The 27231-nt window shown below is 39.3% G+C and overlaps 2 protein-coding genes and 2 non-coding genes across 5 annotated transcripts in view; all 4 read left to right on the top strand.

Moving 5' to 3' along the window:
• The first annotated feature begins 80 nt into the window (after nt 1–80).
• Nucleotides 81–6820, top strand: rab36 (RAB36, member RAS oncogene family). Of its 2 annotated transcripts, none has more exons than XR_003937949.1 (11): nt 81–217; nt 874–958; nt 2717–2808; nt 2883–2957; nt 3276–3377; nt 3464–3528; nt 3662–3713; nt 4887–4968; nt 5197–5282; nt 5847–5960; nt 6049–6820. XR_003937949.1 is itself a non-coding variant. In XM_030160807.1 (11 exons), the coding sequence occupies exons 2-11, from the start codon at nt 881–883 to the stop codon at nt 6108–6110; spliced, it is 813 nt and encodes a 270-aa protein (XP_030016667.1). In that variant the 5' UTR covers nt 81–217; nt 874–880; the 3' UTR covers nt 6111–6820. The 2 variants fall into 2 exon arrangements, 1 of the variants encoding a protein (XP_030016667.1); XM_030160807.1 differs by having other exon boundaries at nt 5192–5282.
• trnag-ucc (transfer RNA glycine (anticodon UCC)) lies at nt 1906–1977 on the top strand. Its single transcript has one exon. It is a non-coding gene; the product is annotated as a tRNA-Gly (tRNA).
• On the top strand, nt 2073–2144 carry trnag-ucc (transfer RNA glycine (anticodon UCC)). Its single transcript has one exon. It is a non-coding gene; the product is annotated as a tRNA-Gly (tRNA).
• A 509-nt stretch (nt 6821–7329) lies between the features above and the next one.
• The window catches only part of depdc5 (DEP domain containing 5, GATOR1 subcomplex subunit), a 40731-nt gene continuing 20829 nt past the window's right edge, over nt 7330–27231 (top strand). The window contains 26 exon segments of the mRNA XM_030160121.1: nt 7330–7617; nt 8590–8657; nt 8736–8823; nt 8937–8983; nt 9869–9954; nt 10029–10112; nt 10204–10253; nt 10461–10530; nt 11425–11503; nt 11634–11695; nt 13327–13396; nt 13478–13550; nt 13637–13740; nt 13886–13960; nt 14970–15104; nt 15200–15261; nt 15348–15421; nt 15818–15887; nt 15972–16008; nt 16100–16220; nt 16312–16535; nt 23304–23504; nt 24384–24519; nt 24629–24720; nt 26686–26726; nt 26728–26746. Coding sequence (XP_030015981.1) covers nt 8600–8657; nt 8736–8823; nt 8937–8983; nt 9869–9954; nt 10029–10112; nt 10204–10253; nt 10461–10530; nt 11425–11503; nt 11634–11695; nt 13327–13396; nt 13478–13550; nt 13637–13740; nt 13886–13960; nt 14970–15104; nt 15200–15261; nt 15348–15421; nt 15818–15887; nt 15972–16008; nt 16100–16220; nt 16312–16535; nt 23304–23504; nt 24384–24519; nt 24629–24720; nt 26686–26726; nt 26728–26746 — 2158 coding nt within the window. The 5' untranslated portion in view covers nt 7330–7617; nt 8590–8599.

Below are 27231 nucleotides of genomic sequence, written 5' to 3' on the forward strand. Positions count from 1 at the left end.
AGCCTGGGACGAAATAAACGATTGTTTGTTGTAACTATAGAAATGTGTGTTCCATATTTATGAATAATTACACGCGAGTCCAGAAATCACGTGACGTGAGTACGATTGTATAGTTGCCATAGAAACGAGCTCATCCAGCAGCGTCCGGGCTCAGAACTGGAGCACACAACCTCAGCTGTAAAGAACTGCTCTGATATTCGACGGGTGTTCTTCTACGGTGAGTACAAGTCACTCACAATACGTCTGAGTTTCGTGATAGACCGTAAGAGTGCCATTGTGACAATGAAAATGACCCGAACGTTTGAAATGACAGGTTAAATTAGTGTAAGTTAGCCTTCTGCCTGTCGGAGTTCAGTCAAACAGAATGGAACTGGACTTCCGGTCAGGACTTTCAATTTAAAATCGGCAGCGTTAAGACTAGTATAGAATACGCTACAGCATGGTTCATGATATAGTTGTCTGAGAATTAAAGCATGACAGATGTTTTAATAGTAGACAAATATTAAGTAATTAACAGTGTATATTGCCGTTTTAATATGATTTTGTAGAGTGTGCCTTTAATTTGAAGGCGATATCACCGCATTTCCGCTGTATCCAGGATAACTTCACGATGCTGCTGCCGCAATAGCGTCTTAATAAAAATGAATAAATAGTGTCATTTTAATGCTCCAAGCACTCCGTAGCACTAACACAGTGGATGCTTTTGTCCATCACGCGGTACTATCCATGCATTTTAAAGCCATACGGTACAGTACATCAGAATATGGATCTGGCAGACTAAAATAAATACAATACTTAATGTCCCCTGGACGGATTTTCACAGTTCTGTTCTAAACTAAGCGCACTATTTTTTTTCTGCACTTTCTCCAACAGTGTCACCATGCATAACAACAAGAATGGGATGATGCCATTCCCACCACCTATCAGCAAAGACAGGGTCATTTGGGATTTCCCACAGGTACAACAATGCCACTCATAATACCGTCTGATTCACTGGAAGCTTAGTTTCAACCATGCCTTCACCTTATTTACCACTTTACTGTTAGACTGCTATAGTCCAAAGGGTCCGAGTGCCACTGCAGAGGATGTTACCTTTCATTGAAAGCATGTGATATCTACCGAGCTTCCTCAGATGGTTAAATCAGTGTCAGATCATGGCACTCAGGCTGATTACAGGCTTTTGCAGTCATCAAAGCCTCTGCTGTCTGATTTTGTGGACCCCCAAATACTAAGTTGTTGTACTATTTGGTCAGGAATCTGTGATGGTCTGTGACTTTGACTTCTAGTTCTGTGCTTGCCTTCATACATGGCAATAGGAAAATATACCCTGATTAACTTAACCCAGTTTGTTCTAACCCAGTTACAGTCAAATATTTACGTGTGTGGATCCAAATACAGACCATTTGAGTAATTGTGTTAGAGAGAAATTTACTTTGTAACATAACATAAAGGTCTAACAAAGCACCTATTGATTGCTTGTGTATGTTTGCTGCAGCAGAGATTTACATAATGTAGGTGTCAAATTAAAAGGAGAAACCTGACTGTGGTGGTCTCACCCAGCCTGACAAAGCCCTCAAAGGAGAAACTTAAATTGCTATTTTAGAGTATTACATATTTACAAGACATAATTTCTTAAAAAACAAACAAACGAACATATATATATATATATATATATATATATATATATATATATATATATATATATATATATTTAGAGAGAGAGACACACACACACACACACACAGAAATATGGAACTCCTGGCACTAAAGTAACAGGAAACAACATGGAAATCACTAGCTATCTCCAGATCAGCTCAAATTACTGGCAAATACAATTCGGCATGAAACTGGTAGTATCCTCAAAGTCTACCATACCCCATATGGATAAAAGGAACCTCAAGAGAGGCGTTGGTGGTATAGTGGTTAGCATAGCTGCCTTCCAAGCAGTTGACCCGGGTTCGATTCCCGGCCAACGCAAGCACTTTTATCCTATCACTTTAGTTTTGCGTATAAACTGCTAGTATCCTCAAAATGTACCATACCCCATATGGATAAAAGGAACCTCAAAAGAGGCGTTGGTGGTATAGTGGTTAGCATAGCTGCCTTCCAAGCAGTTGACCCGGGTTCGATTCCCGGCCAACGCACATGCTTTTATCCTGTCACTTTAGTTTTGCATATCTGTAGTTAATTGCGTTATGGTCATACATACATACATTTGGTAGTATCCTCAAAGTCTACCAGACCCCATATGGATAAAAGGAATATCAAGGGAGTGAGTGAATGGTTTGGGGACTGTTTCTGTCAGTGAGTACGCGTGCACTATTAATAACAGGAAAAAAGGAACAGAAGTTTATAAAAATGTGTAGAGAATGCATGAAGCTTTAAAAGTGGGTCCACTATGCAGAATGTTTATCTAGCAGGGGGTTTCATGTTTGGACATAAATGCAAAATGTCTTTTGGAAAGTGGTGTTTCAGTCCTACAGCATAGTTCATAGAACTGTAGCATAATTGTTAACGCACATTGAAACTGCTCTTGTGGCACATGGTGTTTCAACACCTCCAAAACCTTAGAACACATAAGGTTATTTTGCCCTCAAACTTGTCACTTATTTGTATGTTTAACCATCCAAATAACTAATGCACTACATTTTAGAATTGGTACTCATTCATTTTGTACACAAGTAATCCTAGTCATACTAACTCCTCTTCTTCTCAGTGCTACATGCCTGCAGCTTCTTTACAGTTGAAAGAAGACTGGGACCATGAGGCTAAAGCAGCCTGTAAGGACAGGGCCATCAGGCATCAGCCGTGAGTCTCCCACTTTGATTTATCATTATTTTTGACTTGAAAGTTGCATTTAAATACTATTGTCTTTTTCAAAGATGGGATCGTCAGAAAATGTCAAAAGTGGTGGTTGTTGGTGACCTAAATGTTGGGAAGACCTGTCTCATTAATAGGTAAGTCCTCAATAACTTTATTAATATCACACTTATCGTTCTTTGGGTTATCTGTTTGTATGTAGGATTGCTTTATCCATTTGTTCTATCTAAATACTTTTACAGGAACTGAAGATGTAAAATTATATAGCTGTTGAGGTGTAGAAAGTGTTAGAAAACTTTATGTTTCTCTGTTCACTGGTTTAACTAAGAGTTTAATAAGACTGTAACAGAAAGGAAGCAGCTTTAACAGTGTATTAAGTATTGCTCTGAATCTTGGGTGCTATAAAAAAGTATAAGTTCATAATTATACAAATGTGCTGCTTTTACTGTTTTCAGGTTTTGTAAAGATGTGTTTGAAAGAGATTACAAAGCTACCATTGGAGTGGATTTTGAGATTGAAAGGTTTGAGATATCTGGAGTACCTTTCTCTCTTCAAATGTGAGTATTTTAATTAATAAACTGAACTGTATATAGCTGTAGAGTATTTATTTCACTTCTTACTTAGACACACATTTCCTTTTTAGCTGGGATACTGCCGGGCAGGAAAAGTTCAAATGCATTGCGTCTGCATACTACAGAGGTGCTCATGGTAAGACACTATTATTGTGCGACTCTGAATAAACAACTATATATTTTTTGTTACAGTACTTTACATGTGACCACGTTGTTGTTGACTTGTACTAAACAACCAATACTCACCTTTCTTGTCCGTCTTTTCTCAGTTATTATCACAGTCTTTGACATGGCTGACATTAAGTCCTTGGATCATACACAGTGAGTCATGATGTAGTTTTGTTTGGGTTGTATGTGAGGGCAGCATCAACTATAAAAGTCAGAATAAACTGTTTTAACATCTAAAGTGAGTATAGAGATGGATGAATAGAATTAGTATCTCACTAAGTAAAAAACATGTACTATACAAAAACAGTTCTCAACTGGATGTAACTGAGCAAATGTAAGAGCTTTTCACTGGATAATTACTGTAGTGATTAGTTTGTGTCGGCAAGAATTATCCCAACTGATACACTAAGTAACTTCTCATTTCTTAAGCAACCCTCACTTTCCTAGAGAGCATAAAGATTGGACAATACCAGGATTCATTAGGTTTATCAAACCTGTGAAAGAGTGTTTCGTGGAGCATGAGACATTATTTTCACACATGGATCGGACACTACAGAGTCCAGATCTTAACCCTATAGAGAAGCTGTGGGATGTAGGGGAGAAGGCTTATGCTCTCCTATCATTAGTACAAGATCTTGACCAAAAGTTGATGCAACTAAGTATGGAAATAAATGTGAAGGCATTTATTCTTACATTGATGAGCACTGTATGGCATATACAATGAAACAACAAATGTAGTCAGTGCTTACGTCCCATATGCTAAATGTTTTTTTTTTAATTGTGTATGGAGCTTTTTCTGGCCAGGCTGTGTACGTTACACCCATATTATTTTAACTGTAAACTCACTGCTTTAATGTAAAGAACTAAATATCAATGGGCTCACAGCAAACCTCTGTACACATATTATGTTTCTAGTCACCATATACATAAAAACAAACTTAAGTAGTAGATGTAATTTATTTAGATGTATCACTGAATTTTAACTCTATCTCATCGTCATTAGGTGTTAGATCACTGTGTGAGTCATTGTATTAAAACTTCAAATCCAGGTGTTTCATGTGTTTTTTTTCAAAAGTCTTTATTCAAGACTGGTTTTACTGAACAAATACAGTTCAGAGAAAGAGTCTCCTCCACTGGTCAAAACAATGTACTGCTGGTCACCAACTCTGACTGGTGATTCTGCAATATCTGATATTCTAAAAGTTAAACTAGAAACTTGTTTTAAATTAGATATTGTATGCACCCAAAAATGTATATTCAACTGCATATTTTGCAATGTAAGATAATGTCATTTTAGTTTTTGTGGTTCTCTGTGTGTGTTCACAGCCAATGGTTAGAGGAGGCCTTGAGGGAAAATGACCCTGATTCCTGTTTCATCTTCCTAGTTGGCACTAAGAGTGACCTGCTGGTAAGATGAGTCTGTATTATGTGATACTGCTGCAAACATAGAAGCAGAGTTGAGGCTTCTGACAAAACCAGATGAAGAACACAAGCTATAACATATTTGGTCTGACACTAAAGCTGTTATGTTTGTTCCTGGAGTTTTGATAACATTACTAAAGTGAATACAGTCTGATTTCCTTTATTTTTACCTGCACATATATTTAAAGAGATGCTGTCTGTTTCTTAAGTCTAGAGAAGAAAGACTGAGGACAGAAAAAGATGCCATAAAGATAGCAACAGAAATGAAAGCGGAGTTCTGGGCTGTTTCATCCAAAACAGGTAAAATCAAGAGGGAATGCTAAATGTTTTAATCCATACACAATTCTGGGAAAACAATAGAGACACAAATTGTGTATTTACCACTATGCAAAATGAGACATTTGACCACATGAAGTATTGTGAACGTTTTGCCCAAATTCCACAAAGTATTGTCTTTTAGATTGATTATTTACAGAGAATGACAAAAAAGAAAATATCAAAATGTGAGTGTTTTTTAGACCTTGGATAATCCATTAATTTTAAATAATACAGAACTAATGCTTTGTCTTAAACAGAGTTCATAAATCAGTATTTGGTGTTTTAAGTCATCTTCACATGCTCTTCATCAGTTTGCGACATGGTTGTTGGGTTTATAATGTCAGTCCTGTAGCAGAAATACAAGCTGGTTTAAAAGGTTTAGTTTGAGGGCTTGTGGTCTTCCACCATCCTCACCACATCCCAGAGTTTTTTTAAGTAACGTTCTGGATACATTGAGTGGTCTGTTAATCTTTATCAGCAACAAAATGTAAATGCAATGCATAAGAGCAGTATTGAATTACACAGTTTGAAATTGTTCATTTTCAGGGGAGAATGTGCAAGAGTTTTTCTTCCGAGTTGCAGCTCTGTCTTTTGAGAAGTGCATACTGAGGGATATGGAGAATGGGCTCCCCGCCACCATCGGACAAGGAGACAGTATCAGTAAGCAGTGACTCAACTTTTAACAAGCAGAGACATTAATGGGAAATCATGTGCACACAAATATATAAAAACATGTTTGTTTTGTCAGGATCAGATCGGGCTAATCTGGAGGAGGAAACACCACAAGGCATGAAGAGACGCTGCTGCTGATGAGGCAAACTAACTCTAAAAGAGAGCTTTCATCAAGAGGAAGAACATACAAAGGCTCTGTTCTGAGCTTCAAAGTTACTGGCCATGTCCCATTGGACTGAAACGTGCCTTAGGACATATTGCATGCATCTGGATGTTTGCAAAACAGTTCGACCCATATGCATTTCCTACTGGAATACAGCTTACAGTCATGGATTGTTTGCTTTTACAGATACTTAAATTTGCCATTTTTATGGAATAACAGACCACAACTTGAAAATGATTCATCACAAATTATAATTTGTGAGATGGAACTGCCAGAAGACAAATCACTTTACCCTGGGAGTAACTAATGCTACGTTAGTCCAGATGATTGTGATTCTTGTCATGTTGTATTGATATCTGAAATCTGTTTTCGTGTGGATGCTTTAGATGTTGTCTTCTTTTCTCATACAGTATTGCTGTGGAATATTGTCTCAGCCACTTTTTGTGAGCTGTTAAATGCTTAACATTTAGAAAAGAACGTAAGATAGATTTTTCCAGAGGGAATGAAAATGGTTCCATTTACTCTCTAGTAATACATTTTTAAAAGAGTACATGTTCATTTTATCTTTTTAATCAGTATATAGTGATTACAAATAATGTGATGTCTTACCAAATGTATAAAAAATATATGTTATCATGGATTATAATTGACATGCATTAATAAAAACAGTATTGTGTCAAATTTATTAAAAGAAGTATCCTTTTCCAAACCTTCTCTGCTGTCTGAACATTTATTTTGATATATTTGTATTTTTTATATATGTAACATAATGCAGCATTGGCAAAAAACAAAACAAAAAACAAACAGTAAATGTAAATCATTGAGTGCTTTAGGACACTAAAAACCCAGACAAACTATGGAAGAGGATTAAGGCCACCGGGAAAAAAAAAATGTGGTCCAATATTTTTTATTATTAGTAGGAAAAAAAAAATCGGAATTCTGAGATTAAAGTCAGAATTCTGACTTTCTGACATTCGGGGAGAGTGTCACTTTCAGTTCATGGCATGCAGACTGACATAATGACGGATTTAGTATAGCGATATATAGGATCCTTTAATAAACTTACTGTTACTGCAAAAAAAAAAAGGATTTTTGTCCCAGAGTAAACAAAGATGAAGATGAGCGCAGTTAACCATCTTGCCTCTGTAGGTACTCTCTGACTGTCGGGAACCAATCAAATCGCGCATCCATGTTTTGCAGGAAGCAACATTGAGCAGTGGAAGAAGCTAGTAGCAGTAAATAGCGTTTAAATGTTAAATTTCCACGTACACACGTATGTCTGCAGCTTATTCTAGCTTCATGGATGTGTGGTCGATACATGTGTTTAGTCTTAGTTTATTTTGTTCACTAGCGACCTGCATGTTGGCTCAAAAGAACCACATGCTAGGTTAGCAAAAGTCCCTTTGCAGGGCAGTGTGAGCAGCTAATCACCCATCCATGACCGCAAGAAGAAGATCCAACTGGTGAAAGGACACTGATCAGGTGGTTTTTAATGTCTGTTCATATTTAATTGCATGTGAAATTATCAGTACAGGCAATAATCAGTATTCAAGTTTCAAAACTACTTTTCTATTTGGTCAACTTAGCCAAAAAACGTACTTCTGCTGGCTATGCATCTGACGACATTTGTGTCACTGTGTGACTAGTTAAAAAAATAATGAATAAAATGTTAAATGATAGGACTACAGTGCTATCAGAGACATGTAAGTAAACACAATCTGCTACTGTGATTCCAGTGATGTGAAGTAGCCTAACTAAATATTAGGCAGTGAAGTACAACTTTAAGGTACAAGCACTGTATATTTGCATTTTATGAACATTTATGCTTGTACTCCACTACACCACAGAGGTAAGTTACTTTTCACCACACAATAGTTCGTTGTCTAATTCTTGTCCAGTAAACACCACATGCCTCCAAATGTGTTGACAAACTTTGGATGTCTCAAGGATTAATTATTTCTTTACTGACTGATAAAATTCTCCTCCTTCATGAACTAAAAATATGAATGAAATTTGCCTTTTTAGAGATTCTTACAGGACAGTAACACTATAAACATAAGATGATCTCATAGAATACGATGCATTACTGTAGCTTAAACCACCAGAATTTTAGTATTTATATCTAAAATGTGTACATTTTTGTATATTCCCTGTCAAATCATGGTTCCAATTGTGCAAATAATAGACCATCATAATTTTTAAAAGTTTATTTCCACTAAAACATGTTGGCCTATTCAGGCCATCATAGTTGCTGTGCTAAAACACAGGTCCTGCATCTAAGTCTTGACATTGACTGACATAAACTGACATTTTTTAAAAAATGTTGCTGTGTTTTGTAAAATTTCATTGCACTTTGTGAAAAGTTATGCTGCGTATGAGCAAATGCAAGTCTTTTTAAAAATATATAGCACTTTGTATAGTCAAAAACTTACTGATGACTGTTGTTTTTCTCAGCTGGTTCACGATGAGGACAAATAAGTCATACAAGCTTGTGCTGCACAAGAAAGGTTTTGGTGGGAGTGGTAAGAACATTTTCTGTGATTCACAATACTCTTTTGAATGTGAAGTTGTTTTTAAAATGAACTCTTGTTTTTTAATAGACGATGAACTGGTTGTCAACCCAAAAGTTTTCTCTCAGGTCAGTCTGGGGGATATAATTGAGATTGCACATCCCACAGATGAGTACAGGTGAGCTTCCATATTAAATACATGACTGTGGAAGATATTAGTTGTGCCTATTGTAATAATATTGTTTCATTCTCAGATCCTTTATCTAGTCTTCTGTATTATATTTTTTCCAGCCCTCTCCTACTGCAAGTGAAGAGCCTAAAAGAGGACCTGCAGAAAGGTAAATACATGTGAAACTGTTGTAAAGCTTACCATTTTCAGGTTTTGTTATTAATTCATGGCAGTGAAACAAATCTGAACATTTTTCTAACATGTTGATTTTTGTGATTTTTACTTTTAATCATTTCAAGTGTCATTCTTCAAAAAACAAGAAAATGCAATTAAGTGGTTCCTTTTTATCATCATTTAAATAAATAATGGTGACTTGATGCAATGAAATTGACATAGAATTACAGAAAAAAAGAGAAAAAAATCTGTTAAAAAAAGCTGTTGTGAGGTGATTCATATCTTTACACTTTGTTTCATTTATCAGCCTTTTTATATCTGTGTTGTCCAGTTCAGGGGAAAATAACTAAAGTTGATGATGATGATGATGATGATGATAATGAATGAATGTTTTATTTTGGACATATAAAACAAACAAAGCAAATAATCAACATAAAACAGCCAAAACAAAAAAGTCAATTTATCCATTATACAAAATAAATACTTATTATAATTTTAGTGTTATTTACACAACCAAAATTGTTGAATTGTTTCAGTTCCAATCTGTTGTGTGGGTGGACAGAGGAAAACTTACAAATGAAGTGATACACTGCTGTAAATGGAAAAGCAGCTTAAACAGTTTTTAAGACACTTAAAATCACAATCTACTGCAGGTAAATACTTCATTACCTGATGGAAAATAACTAATAACTTTATTAGAACCAAATAAATGAATTTCACCCCTTCTGAACCCTGAATGGTACCTTATTTACAGAAGGTAATAGTAATTGAGCATATAGCCTCTGTTGGTAAGTGACTGTTTAGACCTGGAAGTAAGTCTTTTGGCTCCATTATGTCAGAGTTAACAACCAGATTCGATACCTATTTTGTTTTCATCCAGAAACAATCAGTGTGGACCAGACTGTGGCACAAGCCTTCAAACTGCGGGCGTATCAGGATGTCATAGTGAACATCGTCGACCCTAAGGTACAGTGCATGCAGTGTGTTTACTGTGAGTCACTTTATTCAACAGGATCTCTCACAGTTTATTGTACTTGCAGGATGTCACATTGGACCTGGTGGAGCTGACGTTTAAAGACCAGTACATCGGCAGGGGTGACATGTGGAGGCTAAAGAAGAGCCTGGTGGGAAATATGAATGTTTACAGTGATGAGTATAATGTGTCATGCCTTTCTGTGTTTGTGTACTGTTAAACTATTACTGTCTTCATTCCAGGTGAGCACATGTGCTTATGTGACACAGAAAGTGGAGTATGCAGGAATCAGGTATGTTAAGAAGTAAAAGAGTACATTTGTAGCCGGGAGTGTTTGATTGATTAATGATGCTTGTAGAGATCAGGAGCAATGCTAAGTTTTGTGGAGCTCAGGATAGCAGGAATCTCACAAGTAGCCTCACCTTTGTCTGTTTTTTACACTCTAAATGTGTTTTCTGTTTCTCTACATACATCATCCTTGTATTTTTCGTTTCTGCAGAGCTCAGGCCAGTGAACTCTGGGTGAAGGGGGAGAAAGTGACCTGTGGATACATAAGTGAAGACACCAGGGTAAGTGTTTGATGAAGAAGCTGCTTTTGCAGTGAAGCAAATAACATTCTGTTTCACATGCTTTATCGAACACCCCGTTTACTATTTGAACAAGGAGGTGAATGGCAGAAATAAAACATTAAATAAGTAGAAGTGGCATAAATAATATCACTGGGTTTGGAGCCTGAACATACGTGGGTGAACGTTGTACATATTTCAAAGGACAAAACATATAGTGGTGAAAAAAAAGTTACATTTGTGGTATATTGCATTGAGAATCACTTTTAAGACATTAAACTCTGCCAAGTATGGTTCAATTCTCCAAACCCACATGCTCCCTTCTGCACATGCTCTGTTCCATCAAGGTCAAAACTGGATATTTCAGCAGATAATGAAACACATCCAGGACAGGACATGTTGAAACTCAATAATTTACTTTTGTTACTTTTTCTAGTTAGATTTGAGATTGCGTAAACTTTTAAGGGTGTTTTTTTCAACAACTGTAATATTTGCTTAATGTCAGACTGGGGTAAAAGGGTAAACCTGTGTTAAGTCTATCAGAAATTACAATTAGCTGGACACATTGTAGTAATATGTCTAAATTTGTGGTGTTTAGATTTAGTTTGTGTTTGTTGAGCATCAGATTGACAGTGCTGTTATTGTGCATTTGGGCTGAAATATAAAAATACATATAAAATGTGTAGCTGCTGTTCGACACAGAAAATATACTGCACCCACTTTTGAAACTGTTCTGAAGTTTGTATTAAAGTTTTAATTGTATACAGATAATAAACAGTGAAACAGGCTTTCTGAATTGACTTTGAATGGGTAGAAAATAATTTTTCACATGTAGTTTTTCTATAGTTGCTATATTATAGACTGTACTTATCCTCACTGTGTGATTTTGTGCTGTAGGTGGTGTTCAGATCCACTTCTGCAATGGTGTACATCTTTATCCAGATGAGCTGTGAGATGTGGGACTTTGACATTTACGGTGAGTGGGACCTGTCTGGTCATATACTGTTTTATTTTATCTGTTCAGGTTTGTTTTTCTTTGACTTAAAGTTTGTCTCAGTGATGTGTAGCTCTGACTACAACAACTCAATTCAGTGTTGTGCTCTTAGGAGACCTCTACTTTGAGAAAGCTGTGAATGGTTTCCTCTCTGACCTGTTCACCAAGTGGAAGGTTTGTGATTTTCTTTTACTGACATGTGATGTAACTCTTAAAAAGGTCTCAAAAATGTAGTATTTATATTCCAAACTATCAACAGCAGGAGGAGGTCACGTACCAGAAAGCACCCCTAATATAACCAAAAATAAATTAACACTACATCTGCACTGATCTCACTTACTGAATAAAATGGGAAGTTCATTATTCACACACACCTGTGTTATGGAACCATCAAGTGTCCTCCTTCAAACAGAAATTCAGTCTGACAGTCGGTTAAAATGGAACGGTGCAATGATGTAGTTGTTAGCCCTTCCACCTGTGTATGTACAAGTGGGTCCTCTAGTTTCCACTCCATCAGAAACAGGTATACATTTGTTAATTGTACTGCCTGTGCCCTTGACCAAGTAAATAAAACGGTAAATATTCAGAAGGTTTACATGGTTTAAAGCAATGGTTTTCAAATCCGGTCCTCAAGGACCCCTGTCCTGCATGTTTTAGATATGTCCCTCTTCTATCACACCTGGTTCAACTAATGATCAGCTCATCATCATGCTGTGCAGAAGCCTGATAACGATGTAATGGGTTCCAGGTGTGCTGGAAGAGGGACATATCTAAAACATGCAGGATAGGGGTCCTTGAGGACTGGATTTGAATACCCCTACTCTATACTTTTCATTTAGGGCTGTGTCCAGTGGTGAAAACAAAGCCAATGCTTCCATGTTTTATTACTTTGTCACTTTATTTATCTCTGTAAGTTGTTTTTTAATGGTTCTCATCTTCAAATCAACCTTGGCATTAGTTTCTGTTGCTTTCATTCATTCACAGTGACATGTCAGCCCAGAGCTGTGAAAAAATTCAGTTCACATCTCTGTAATACAATTTTGTATGCACTTAAATGACACTTCTAGGTAATTTTTTAAATGTTTAAGGTAGAAATACTACAGGTAGCTCCATTAAGCCAGTGCTTCTCAAATCCAGTCCTCAAGGACCCTTATCCTGTATGTTTTAGATATTTCCCTCCTCCATCACACCTGGAAGCCATTACATCGTTATCAGGCTTCTGCAGAGCTGGATGATGAGCTGATCATTAATTGAACCTGGTGTGCTGGAAGAGAGAACTACAGTCTACTCTCGTTAAACCGCCCGCCGTTATACCGCCATTTCCGCTTATCGCCATCTGCCAGCCCAGTTCCATGCACAAACAACACTTATACCATTGATTTCCCGACCGTTATACCGCCAGCGTCGCGGCGCGGCACCTACGAGGTGCGGCTCCCAGTGTTGTCTTTTCCGTGGAAACCGGGTCGAAATGGCTCTTTGAGTGTTAAAGGTTGCCGATCCCTGCCTTACAACATAACAGAATCAAGATTTATTTAGAAACGCAATTAGAACGGGTTAACGGAGGCAGCATAGACATCATATAGTAAAGACATGCACATTATGGACGCAACCTGTTGTAACGCCATTTTCGCTATACCGCCAATTTGGCCGTGAACGGAAGTTGGCGGTATAACGAGAGTAGACTGTATCTAAAACATGCAGGATGGAGGTCCTCGAGGACCGGATTAGAGAACCACTGCTTTAAACCATGTAAACCTTATGAATATTTTAGAAATTAAATTTTCTCATGTCTCATGTTAAAATAGGAAAAGAACTGCAGTCATGAGGTGACAGTTGTACTTTTCTCCCGGACTTTCTACAGTGCTAAAACTATAGGTGAGTGTGATCCCTTCATCATCACCTATAATGATAATGCCTAATCATATCCAATGATATCTACAATATTATTTTCCATAGATGAATTTCCTGAGATACTAAGAGGATCCATTCGACAGGATCACGAGGGCCGTTTTTATGAAGATTTCTACAGGTCAGTAATGTAGTGATTTTCATTTATTTATTTATTTATTTTAATTTGTCTTGTGAATGAACGGTTGGTTTTTCTTATGTGATCAGAGTCGTAGCTCAGAATGAGAGACGGGATGAGTGGACGTCATTATTGGTCACTATTAAGAAGCTTTTCATCCAGTATCCTGTCCTGGTGCGACTGAAGGAAGCAGGTAGAAAGAAAATAAATACAACCTAGAGTTAGAAGAAGTTAAGACAAGAAATCACTGCTTTCTGTTTTTTTGTATTTTTTTTCCCAAACCATGTATTTCACTAACAGATATATGTGTGAATGTGTGTTTCTGTGTTCTCTGACAGATGGTTTTCCTGCTGGTTATAACTCCACTGCTGCTCAAGGAAACTACCTGGAGGCCATTAACCTCTCATTTAATGGTTCGTTCTCCTGTCACAGCAAAACTACTGTCGCATTAAAACAAATCAAATCAAATTGCCAACTAGAATATAGGCCTCCATATGAGATGGATTTGTTACACTTTTTAACAGTTTTTTTCTGTCATATTCAACAGTTTTCTGAAATGTAGGAATGCATAAATGGTTGTTGGTGGCTATGCTCATTCTTATTTTTTTTTAAACTAAAATGCAAAAAAAAGTACTATAAAATTTACATTTTCTTTTCAAAGGTTTGCATAAAAAAATATAACAATCTTTTTTATTGTGTCTGTAGAATTCATAAGAATAATTGAAGTCTTAATTTTGGGCAACCAAACCCCTAAAATTAGGAAAATTATTTATCACATCATTTGCATATTTTACTCTGACAGCTGGCAACTCAAAACAAACAGCTCCACCACTCGTGGCCCTAAATTTGAGAAACATATAGACAATGGTTAATTTATTTTGCATAGCCACATACAGTATGTTCATACATATCTAGGTTGTTTATGAATTAGAGAATGTTTTCCTTTGTTTTCAGGGTAGGAGGGTTCAGGACTATGTAGCAAATAGACACTGGGCTAAACACAATATTATTACTACTACTTAATATATTACAGTTAACATCGATTAGTTTAATTATTTTTTTAAGCTTAGATACCAAGAAAACTTTACTTACATTGCACTTTGCACAACAGCAGCTCCAATGTTACACAGTCAATCATGGAATACTTTATAATACTGAATAAAACTCAACCTAAAAGAAATTTAACAAACAAAAAATGCTTGGAAATGTATAGTACCATTCAGAGTAGAACATTAAGGCCTTTATCAGAGCATGTTTAAACTGTGTGTCTTGTAGCCGAGTTTGTAGTGTTCAGGTACATGCTTTAGATGCACAAAAAATAAATAAGTGCTTCTAATAATACAACATGCTGTATAGATGATATGAATCTGTACTTAGTGAAGATGAATGAGTTAAAATGATTGGTTGTGATTTGTCCCACAGTATTTGACAAACATTACATCAACCGTAACTTTGACCGCACTGGGCAGATGTCCGTGGTCATCACACCTGGGGTCGGAGTGTTTGAAGTCGACCGCCTGCTTATGATTCTCACCAAACAGAGAATGATCGATAATGGTAAAAATGACAGTTCAACCCCAGCACATGGACTTACTACACAGATGTTCAAGGACTGAGGAAAACTGTTTTTGTTTGTTTTTTTTCCCCTTCAGGTATTGGTGTGGACTTGGTGTGTATGGGTGAGCAGCCATTACATGCTGTACCGTTATTCAAGGTAACAAATTATTAAAAATGCAGAGTTAAGGAGGATCTACCTACATGTTTTCTAGTTGGTCGTCATCTCTTTTATCTTCTTTGTAGTTGCACAACAGGACAACGCCAGGAGACTCCCGTGTGGGAGATGATTATAACCTGCCTCACTGGATCAACCACAGGCAAGAAAAAAATGACAAAAAATGAAAACGAGAAACTCAAACTCAGAGGTGGAATGTAACTATTTCAATCAATCAATTAGTCAATCAAATTTTATTTATATAGCACCAAATCATAACAAAAGTTATCTTGCAACACTCATAAAGCTGGTCGAAACCAGACTCTAAAGACAAACTATATGCATTTACTCAGGTGTTAAAATTGAGAACAGTGATATTTTATGAGAATATTTCCATTTTATGCTGTTTTCTACTTCTCTACACCTGAGTGGTAGAAATTATGCCTTTTTTTTTTTTTTTTTTTACAACATATATTGTGCAGAATTAGTAGTAAACTAGTGATTTCCTGTATATCTTCTGACATTTTATTTAAGTGAATTCATGCTTTCTGTCCCACAGCTTCTACACATCAAAAAGTCAGAATTCCTGCAGTTATTTCACCCCTCGAATCAAACTTGCTGGCCGGAAGGTGAATCTTTATTATAGTGTGATGCCTTAAATACAGTGTTATCATGTTTGATTGCAAGACTTATTAAAAGTTTTGTTTTTCTAGCTTCATGCAGAAAAATTAAAGAGCAACAAAGAGCACAGTAAGTTAAGAGTTTACATCTCTCTGCTCATCTACATTCCATGATATAATCAAATAATAACTTTTAATACTCTAACTATTCTCTTTCCCAGCTCTTTGTGCACCAAAGGACTCTGAAAACAGCCTGCCTATACAGGTGGACTACGATGCCTATGATGCTCAAGTGTTTCGACTCCCTGGTCCTTCACGAATTCAGCGGAGCACCAACTTCAGGTATCTAACTACCTACACATGACTGAATACCGTACGTAATCCTTCCTGAGTGTGTGAACTGTGTAGGTGAACAGAAAACACTGTCTTTCAGGATGGGTCGAGACAAAGAGACAAGCGCCAGAAAAAGCTGGGGCTCGGTGGACGTCAGTGCAGGGATCGGAGCGTCTCCTCCTGTCCGTTCTGGAGGACATGATGAGCAGCGCAGCCTGGCCTCTGATGACAGTCTGGGCCCTGTGTCCAACATGCTGCTGATCCCTCGAATCCCTGCTGCTCAGTATGAAGTCAGCAGCTCCCTGGGCTACACCAGCACCAGAGGTATCTGTTATGACAGGGGTGTCAAACTCACTTTAGTTCAGGGGCCACATTCACCCCAATATGACCTCAAGTGGGCCAGACCAGTAAAATAATAACAGTGAAAAAAGTAAAATTACTTTAGGATAATGTTTACATCCACAATGTTTCCTTAAAAATCTGAAAAACATGAACAACTTGACATATCTTAGGACAAACAAGGGCAATTTTAACAATATTCTGCCTCACTTTATCATTTACACATGTGCATTACAACTTACATTACAATTACAAATACATAAAACATTTAGCAACAGGCAGAATATTGGTAAAATTGCATTTACTTCTCAAGACATTTCAAGTTGTTCGTATTTGTTCAGGTTATTCACATTTTTTGTTTGTTAATATAAACATTTTCATGTAATTTTACTTTTTTTACACTAAAACAAAGATCAAATCTGCAGTTGTCATTATTTATAGGTTGTTATCATAATATTTTACTGGTCTGACCCAATTGAGATTTAATTGGTCTGCATGTGGAACCTGAATTAAAATGGTTTTTAAACCATTGGTTGGTAATTTCTTCAGTGTAATTTTTGCATTTCACAAATTCATCCTACGGGCCAGACTGGACCCTTTGGCGGGCCGGATTTGGTCCCCGGGCCACATGTTTGACACCTGTGTGTTATGAGCATTAACTTGGACCTAAAGTGTTTACAAATTTGTAGCTTTTTTTTTTTTGGTTTGTTTGTTTCAGGTTGACATTTTATGTTTATGTTTACGCATTTGGCAGACGCTTTTTTCCAAAGCGACTTACAGGGGAAAACCAATTAAATCACTCAATCAATCAAATTTTATTTATATAGCGCCAGATCACAAGAAAGTTATCTCTTGACATTTTATATATAGAGTTGGTCAAAACCAGACTCTAAGCCAATTTACAGAAACCCAACAGAATCCTCCAGGAGCAAACACTTGTGACTGGTGACAGTGGCGAGGAAAAAACTTCCCTTTAACAGGCAGAAACCTCGAGCAGACCCAGACTCCTGGAGGATGGCCGTCTGCCTTGACCAGTTGGGGTTAAAGAGAGAGAGTAGAGAAGGGGAAAAAGAGAGAGCGATAGAGATAGGGACTGGGGGAGAGGGGGAGAAGGGGGGAGTAGGGGGAGACACATGGAGGCGGTTGAGGATAAGTGAGTGGTGATGATGAGGGCAGGGAAGAGGCCGGACCACCGCAGCAGGTCCAGAGATAATCGTGAAAGAATCTGTGGTTGTCCTGGGAAAAACCTTATTAGAATATTTAAAATGGAATGTTTGAAAGTGCTAGGACAGGAGGTGCTCTCGGAAGAGCTGGGTCTTCAGGAGCTTCTGAAGATAGGCAGGGATGACTCTGTTCTTGTAGCACTGGGTAGAGCGTTCCACCAACGTGGAACGACCCATGAAAAGAGCCTGGATTGTCTTGTACAAGGTCTGGGGACCACCAGACTACGTTCCCAGACGAGCGGAGTGGTCGTGGGGCGACATAAGCTTTTATTAGTGCACCTAAGTAGACAGGAGCAGACCCACGGAGAATTTTGTAGGCTAGGATTAAAGATTTGAATTTGATGCGGGCAGCTATGGGTAGCCAGTGTAACTCAATGAGTAAGGGGGTGACATGTGCCCTTTTAGGCTGATTGAAGACCAGACGCGCTGCTGCATTCTGGACCATCTGTAGTGGTTTGACAACACAAGCTGGGAGGCCCGTTAGAAGAGCATTGCAGTAGTCAAGACGGGAGATAACCATAGTCTGCACCAGGAGCTGGGTGGCCTGTTCGGTTAGGTATGGCCTGATTCTTTCTTAGGTTGAACAGAGTGAAACGGCATGATCGGGGTGACAGAGGCAACGTGATCCGTGAAGGTCAACTGATTATCAATCATGACTCCCAAGTTACGTACTACACTGGTAGGAGCCAGAGGTATGGAGTCAATAGTGATGGAGATGTCCAGCTGTATGGTTGGCTTAGCTGGGAAGACCAGCAGTTCAGTTTTGGACAGGTTCAGCTGAAGGTGATGGGCTTTCATCCATGCAGATATGTCAGAGAGACAATCTGAGATCCGCACTGAGACTGTGGAGTCATCAGGTGGGAATGACAGATAGAAGCTGGGTATCATCAGCATAGCAATGATATGAGAAGCCGTGTGAGTGGATGATCTGACCGAGTGAGGTGGTGTATATGGCAAAAGGAGGGGGCCCAACACAGAGCCTTGGGGGACCCCCGTGGTGAGGCGGTGAACTGCTGATGTGTGCCCTAGCCAGGACACACTGAAGGAACGACCAGTAAGGTAAGATTGAAACCAGGAGTGTGCGTGGCCTGTGATGCCCATGTTCCAGAGTATGGATAACAGGATATCATGATTGACAGTGTCAAATGCTGCTGATAAGTCCAGTAGAATGAGTACTGAAGACTTGGCTGCTGCTCTAGCCTCTTCAAGGCTTCTGTCACAGACAACAGAGCCGTTTCAGTGGAGTGGCCGATTTTGAAGCCAGATTGGTTGATGTCCAGGAGGTTATTTTGGGAGAGGAATTCTGTGACCTGTTTGAAAACAGCCCTTTCGATGATCTTAGAAAGGTATGGGAGGAGTGAGACTGGTCGATAATTCTCCACTTGAGTGGGGGTGAGGGGAAGGTTTTTTGAGTAGTGGTTGTCACCTGCGCTTGTTTAAATACTGTAGGAAATGTTCCTGAAGTCAGTGAAGCATTAATCACATGTGTGATTGGTGCTGTGATAGTAGGGGCAACAGACTGTAAGAGGTTGGATGGAATAGGGTCCAACAAGCATGTTGTAGGACGGCTAGAGGAAAGGAGTTTAGACACCTCGTTCTCTGTGAGGGGAGTAAATGAGGGGAATGACGCAGTTGGGCTTTTATCAGTTGAGTTAGTAGTAGCCATAGTCAGGGGAGAGGAAGCAGTGTGTGATGATGATGATGTTGAAGAAGGAGGCGTGCAGTCTATGGGTGGATCAGTGAACTGACTGCTGATAGTAGACACTTTATTTGTGAAAAATGAAGCAAAATTGTCTGCTGTCAGATTAGTAGTGGGCGGTGGAGGTGGAGGGTTGAGTAGTGTTTTAAAGGTTGAGAATAGTTTCTTGGTGTCGGTGGCAGAATGAATTTTGTTATTATAGTAAGCCTTCTTCGCAGCAGTGACACTGGATGAGAAGGATACCAATAGTGACTGGAATGTGATCAGGTCAGAAGAGCTTTTTGTTTTGTGCCATTTTCTCTCTGCGGCTCTGAGGTTGGTACGCAGCGACCGGAGGTTATCACTGAGCCATGGGTGGACTGGGAGGATCGAGCGGGTATAGTAGATAGAGGGCACAGATTATCCAGACAGGAGCTAAGTGTAGAGCACAGAGACTCAGTGGCATCGTTAACCTCTAAGGAGGAAAAAGTGCTGGGGGGAGGGAGAGCGGAGGCTACGACAGTGGAGAAGTGGGTGGGGGACAAATTGCGGAGGTTGCGGCGGAAAGAGACCATGGGGGAGGGAGCAGAGTGTTTTTCAGGGAGAGACACACTGAACTGAATGAAATAGTGGTCAGGACAGGTGTAAAGGTGTGACTGTGAGGGCATCTGTGATGCAGTTTCGGGTGAAAATGAGATCGAGCTCTTTACCCAGCTTTGTGGGTTGGAGGACTGCAAACCCGCTGTAGCTCAAAAGAGAGTATTAGTGACATGAAATCTGAGAAGCTGGGATTGTCTAAGTGGATGTTCATGTCACCGAGGACTAGCATGGGGCAGTCATGCTCTGGGATGGAGGAAAGCAGAGTGTCAAGCTCATCAGGAAAATCACCCAGTTGCCCTGGTGGACGATAAATGACAATTATGTAAAGTTTGACTGGTGCTGTCACTAGGATGGCATGGTATTCAAAGGAGTTGTATTTGACTGAAGGTAGGAGTTGATTGTGTTTCCATTTGTTGGAAATTAACAGACCCCACACCACCTCCTCGGCCAGATGGACGAGAGGTATGAGAGAATGTGTGGCTGATAGAAAGTGCGGCTGGGGTTGCATTGTTTTCAGGCGTAATCCAGGTTTCAGTGAGAGCCAGGATGTCCAGTGTGTGATGGTTGGCATAGGCAGCAATAAAATCTGCTTTGTTCACTGCAGATTGGCAATTCCATACCCTATAGAGAAGGACGCACCAATGACTGCGGTGTATATTAATGGGCGAGATTGGTGATATTACGATGCTTTTAGCAGTGTGAAACCCCATACGTGAACCGAAAATAACAGGAATAGGATGGTGACCAGTAGAGAGATTGTTCCTCAAAGGTGAGCTGGTGTGAGTGAGGGGTGTAACTGTCATTAGTGAGGGGCTGGGAGAGGAGGAGAGATCAGTTGGGGTGGTATTCAAGTCTGACTACAGACTGTACAGGAGACTCTGAACGTGGTGATGTTTGATGTGACCAGCAGGGGAGCAGGTGACTGCAGCAGAAGACGGGGAGCGTAGTCACATAGGTGTGGGAGTGGTTTTAGTCTGGACAGCGTGTTGAATGTTTTGAGCCAGGACGCTGCTGCCTAGTGTAGAGGGGTGGACGCCATCGGACTTGTAGAAGGAGGAGCGGTTCCAGAACAGATTAAAGTTATCAATAAAACTGAAGCCGTTCAGAGCAGAGGCGGACTGGAGCCAGGTGTTCAGGCTGAGGAGTCGGCTGAAACGGCCCACACCACTGGCAAAGGAGGGGAGGGGCCCGGAAATGAAAACAGCCTTCCCGGATCTTTTCAGTTTATCAAAGAGGTTTTTAAAATGAACCTTCGTCACTTCGGACTGTTGAGGAGAAGTGTCATTGAAGCCCACGTGAACTATGATCCGGGTAACGGTGGACGGCAGTGAGAGCAGCAGCTGAGGGAGTTCATGGAGGATGGAGGTGACGGTGGAACCAGGAAAACACCTGGTTATGGCGTTAAAGAAACGGACGTGACGGATGATGGAGTCCCCGAGGATAGCGGTGGTCGGAGGGAAAAGTGGTCGAGGAGACAGTGTTGAAGGTGAAGGGTTCCTGGTCTCTCTAGGTGGACATTCCACGGGTGGACCGTCGGAGTGACGGCGGACGGCCTCTCGGAGGAGGCGGCGCCGGGCAGAGGAGCGGACCGAGGAGCGGGGACCCTTGTTCGACGGCTTCACAGGAGGACCGGCTTTAGGACGTCGCCGGTAATCAGCTCGGTGGCAGCCACGGAGTCAGCAGGAGCCGGTTCCGGGACAGAGCCAGGTGGGATGGGGGCACACCAGCCGCGGGGGGAGGAGCCGGAGCGTCCTCCACGGACAGGACGGCGAAGCGGTTTGATGTGCTGATGGTCGGCGGTGGTGAGTCTTTGCTGGTGTTCTTTTGCGGCCACGAATCACCACTTCAGACCAGGGTGTAGAACACGGGGGGCGAGAACAGGCAGAGGAAGGATCCCATAACACCGTATCATCACAGGAGGCTTTGGGCTTCTCTGCGCTTTTCAGAAACAGACTGGACAGTGTGGGAAGGCGGCTGGAGAAACCACAGAGCTGGGCATTTTTCTCCTCGAGTTCTGCGGAGAGGCGCAGTATTTCCTCTTTGAGATCCGCGATAGTTTGGTAAGCCTTTACCAGGGTTTTGTTGGCTTCGACAAGAGGACTATCTCCGGCTGATGAGGATGACGCCATGGTGGAAACAGCGAGATACCGGGCAGAGCGCGGGAAGCGATGGGTGACAACCAGAGGTAAGGATCCACTGACAATACTAACCTGTCCTGATGAAGGTTTGGATTGATGGCGTCAAGTTAAAAAGACACGGTTAAGAGGTTAGGTTCAAGTGAGTAAGCGTTGAAAGGCAAGAAATAAGTAGTTAAAAGGCTGGATTTCTAGGAGTAGATCCGCCGGCGGTTTGACAGACGCCACGCCACACATTTTGCATTATGTATATCAGAACAATCAACAAATCTGAGCAAATTTCCTTGTGACTGTAATTTAATGCACCAAATAAGATTCATTTTAGCCTGTAAGGACAATGGAACTCATGCAGAAACAATCTCTTAAATTTCTCCTATATTTTCTGTTATTTTTTTTGATTGAGAGAAAAAATAAGAGAAGTCAACTCTAGATGCACCAAATGTTTTTACTGTCCAAATCTGCTCTTACCCAGGTGTGCTGAATGTTCAATCATACTTGATCATAAGTAGAGGGGGCGTGGTTCATTAGCATATGTGACACCTACTAAACACCATTAAAGGGCAGGTGTTGTAATGTGTGCAAACAGCTGACTTTGGGTCAGCAGTTTCAGACATGAACCAAAAAAGGGCAGTAAGAAACAGAAGAACTTTAGGAGCACCAAAATCAAAATACTTTGAAATCAGTTCTGCTAATCTAGTCATTTCTGGTCGGTTCAATTTATTTATTTAAAGTTAGAATCTAAGTCAGATTAGGTTATAATTGTTACAACGTAACAGCATTGTGTTTGCTTATTTTTTACTTTAAAAATAAATTTTCTTTTAGAATATTTTCGGCTACTTGTCTTTCAAGATGATTTACCTTTTTGTAGGATATGTTGTGATTTACATGCATGTGATTTACATTAGAAAATCATCGCCATACAGGAAGTTTCATGTTTCAACTAGAACTTTCCCAGGAAAAAAATGAAGACAGAAGTACTTAATGTACTAGTGTTAAATAAATGCTCTACCTATGCTTCTGGAGTTCAGGTAATGTTTTTCCTTAATATTTTTTCCCTTTAAGTTCATGGTCTTTTAATATCCTCACCTCTTTCCATTTTTGTGTTTTTATTTTTCAGAGCTGCTGGAGAAGATGATGGACTCTCAGAGGGACTCCAGTGCTCCAGGGAGGTTCACAGTGGGAAGTGCTGAGTCTACTTTACACATCCGCCCCGGAGGCTACACCCCTCAGAGAGCCCTCATAAACCCCTTCACGCCTTCCAGGATGCCCATGAAGCTCACCTCCAACCGCCGACGCTGGATGCACACTTTTCCTGTCGGTGAGTTGTGTGAAAATATTCTGTACTAATATAAATTCTAATGAGTACCGGTTAATGTGTCATGATAAGTAGAGTTGTGATACTTGTACACAGTGATAAGGGTTCAGGAACAGTCACAGCAACTGCTGTAGTCATCACTTCTTAAATACTGGACATTTTGACAGAAGGTTCTTAATAGTCATTCAATGATATATTTTTATCAGGTAAGAGCTGAAGATACCAGTAAATAAACACCTTAGTCCAGTGGTTCCCAACCTTTTTTGGCTCGTGACCCCATTTTAACATCACAAATTTGTGGCGACCCAGACATTCAAAACCAAGACTTTTTTTTTTGCTAAAATTAATTTGTTTTTGATGATGTAATAGTTTGCTATACTATGTTGCAAATAAACATTAATTTTAGTGGACATTTAATCTATATAATGTATATTATTATGGACAGAGGCAGTAAATCCAGGTGTAGATTACTGCACAAAGTGAGAATTTTATTTTCCTTGGTCAGGATCTGTACAGTCAGTCCAGCTGTGATTTACAAGGCTGACAATTAATACTGAACAAACAAGAACTCAAACTATGAATTATGAAAGAGCTGCAGCATCTGAAACTGACCACAATGAACATTTGAAAGATAAACAGTACCACAGTGCTTCAGTTTCAGCTTCACAGTTTGTCATGTCTTTTATGGATTATGATTGTCTCTCTCAATTCACCAAATATTTTTTATTTATTTATTTATTTATTTTTTTTTATCAATACTAGAAATTTCAGGCGACCCCATTTGAATTCCAGGTGACCCAACGTGGGGTCCCGACCCCAAGGTTTGAAAAACACTGCCTTAGTCTTTTGCAGTTATTCATCTGAGCCAGTTTTGCTCTTCAGGTCCTTCTGGAGAGGCAATCCAGATCCATCACCAGACCAGGCAGAACATGGCTGAACTGCAGGGCAGCGAGCAGAGAGACCCCACCCACACCTCAGCTGAGCTGCTTGAACTGGCCTATCATGAGGCCACCGGAAGGTCAGACATATTTACCACATGAATAGACATTTCCCTCTTTAGAATTTAGGGTAAAGCACATCCTTTAAGGTGAGCGGTTGTTCACTGTTGATATATTCATTCATTTCAGGCGGACAACGTCTCGTCAAGTAGGAGAGAACGGCCTTTACATCAGCGGAGGTATAGAGGAGTACACGGGAAGTCCAGGAAGCAACAACAGTGGTATATGCTATTGTAGATTTTTTTTGTTACTCAGCATGCACAAACACTGTCAAGCAGTGAGAAATGGTTACAAGAACTCAAAATATGGATTAATCCAACAGTGGATATAGTCCATGGGCAAAAATGATTTCAGTATCTCTTTGTTGCAAGCTGAAATGTGAAAATACCGTCTAAATTATGATTTTACACATATATTAGGCTTACTGCTCTCTCAAATATATTGCTATATATTAGAAAGATCTGAGTAAACATCTAAAATTAGTTGTTTAAATAATTTAGCATTTCTTATTTTAGGTATAGCAATTCATGACAATGCACCCTTGTATTGATGCACTTGTTAAACAGAAAAAGTCGCTGTAATTACCAAAGTCCTTCTGTGTGTGCATTTGTGACCATTATAACTCACCAACAGACACGTCAATCTATGTGAAACCTTTTATTTATTTTGAATGACTAATTATCAGAAAATTCACTCTTCAGTGAAGCCACACTGTTAATAAATCAACATTTCATGTAATCCTCAGTGTTTCAGTGGACACAACTCCATCATTTCCTACATAATAATCTCTTCATTGTGCTGTTGTAGTTATTTACTTGCATTCCTGAACAGAAAACTTAGTTTTAGTGGTTGAATGTTATTCTTGATTAATTTCTGACTTCTCAGAGAGTCCCAGTGAGCCGGCTAAAATTAGGGAATTAAAAGGTGAATTCTGTTTGAAATTCCTAATTTCTATTCAAAATGGAAAAACATCGAAAGCTCAGTTAACATTAAAGTGACAGAGTCTGCATTAAAGCCCGTCATGATGCTGGATGGTCTGTGAGACAAAAAGGAAAAAGTGTTCTGATGTGTTAAATACTGTATATGATTACAATTCGTGAGTTTCCTTGCTGAATATGTCAGATAAAAATCAGTGTTAAGGACTTTCAAGGCCACAGTTCAGTTTTATTTTTGAAATCTCTAGACCTGAATTTCTAGCACTTTTGGCGACCTCAGTGAATTTTCAAATTAATCTTATTCTGTCCATGTCAATATGTCTCTTTCATACATGTCAGACAAACATTTCATTACTCTCATAGTATAACTGTCTAAGTCATATTTTTGGCCAAATTGAGATATCTGCATAACTTTACTCTCCTAACACAGCTGATTCATCTTATATCACAGTTTGGCCAAAAATATGACTTAAGTAATTATGCTGTGAGGCTAATGATTTCAACTTTATGTTTGTATTCATGTGACTTTCTGACTCTAACAGTGATTGAAGATGGGTGTAATATCCACACTCAGGGGTTTCATCTTCTGTCAGATACATTTTTGTCTGCATAGCAAAGGTTATTATCGTTAACGAAAACTAACGAAATGACAAAACTAGAATTGAAAAACTATTTTCGTTAATTGAAATAAATAAAAACTATAATTTAAAGAAAAAACAATAACTAACTGAAACTGTATTGTGTACTTACAAAACAAACTAAAACAGATAAAAATTACGGATAAAATACCCTTCGTTTTCGTTTTTGTCAATGTCGGATTGATATGAAATTGATTTATTTTTAATTTATTTTGCTCGAGCAATTTTCTCTGCTGTCACCATACGACACTTGACGGTCCGTCACTTGTGTTCACTTTGTGTTTCCAGTCGTCTTCTGGTCCCCACTCTACCTGGAAACATGGAGACTAAAGTTGGGAGAAAGCAGCAGAGTCCTGTCTGGGATTTATTTGAATACGACGACAGAGAAGAAGAGAAAAGATATTAAAAAAAAAACTACAACTAAACTAAAACTAAGCATTTAGAAAAGAACGAAAACTAAGAAAAAGTAGCAAACCTGCTCTAAAACGAATAAAACTAACTGAATTAGAGAAAAAAAAAGTGAAAACTAAGTGAAACTAAACTATAATGAATAATCCAAAACTATTAGAACCTTGCTGCATAGTTGCTCTTTTTTAATGTCATCTCTCTATAGGGACTCTCACCAATCGGGGCTCCTCATTTGAAGACTTCTCCCCTCAGTGGCAATGATCCAAGTGAGGTCCGCATCACTATCATAAGAGCATAATGTTTTTAAGTCACACTGATCACATTTGACATGCAGCTCTAAGTCCATCTGGGTTGGTCTTTGATTGTTTGTGGTAATAAACCCTCAGAGGTTTCTTCAACCTGTGGGGGCTTATGCAGCTTTGGGAGGCAGGCTTCAACGACTCGGACAGGTCATGCGGTTTGGGGTTATCCTCTCCTTCTCCCTCTGTGTCCCCTCTATGAACTTTGACCTGTCCCTTTGGCTCTGTCTCTCTTTTCTACAGTATTTATTCCACTGGGCCTCCTCCTTTTAATCTGTATCTTAATTACTGTGATTGAGCATCTTGAGGTTTCAAACTCCCCTCATTAGCCATGTTCTACACCATGACCTGTTTCCATTCAGTGAGGCTGCATATCTCTGCTCTGCATGACATGTTTGCATATTGTATGTCTCTTGATTGTCTATAAATGGGTTTAAGTCAAGATGATATGT

Source organism: Sphaeramia orbicularis, chromosome 17 (assembly GCF_902148855.1).
Source record: "Sphaeramia orbicularis chromosome 17, fSphaOr1.1, whole genome shotgun sequence".
Taxonomy (NCBI): domain Eukaryota; kingdom Metazoa; phylum Chordata; class Actinopteri; order Kurtiformes; family Apogonidae; genus Sphaeramia; species Sphaeramia orbicularis.

Coding starts and splice junctions, on each gene's coding strand:
- rab36 (XM_030160807.1), top strand. CDS start 881: ATGCATAACAACAAGAATGGGATGATGCCATTCCCACCACCTATCAGC. Junction 2,958..3,275: donor AAGACCTGTCTCATTAATAG/GTAAGTCCTCAA, acceptor TACTGTTTTCAG/GTTTTGTAAAGATGTGTTTG. Junction 3,378..3,463: donor GTACCTTTCTCTCTTCAAAT/GTGAGTATTTTA, acceptor TTTCCTTTTTAG/CTGGGATACTGCCGGGCAGG.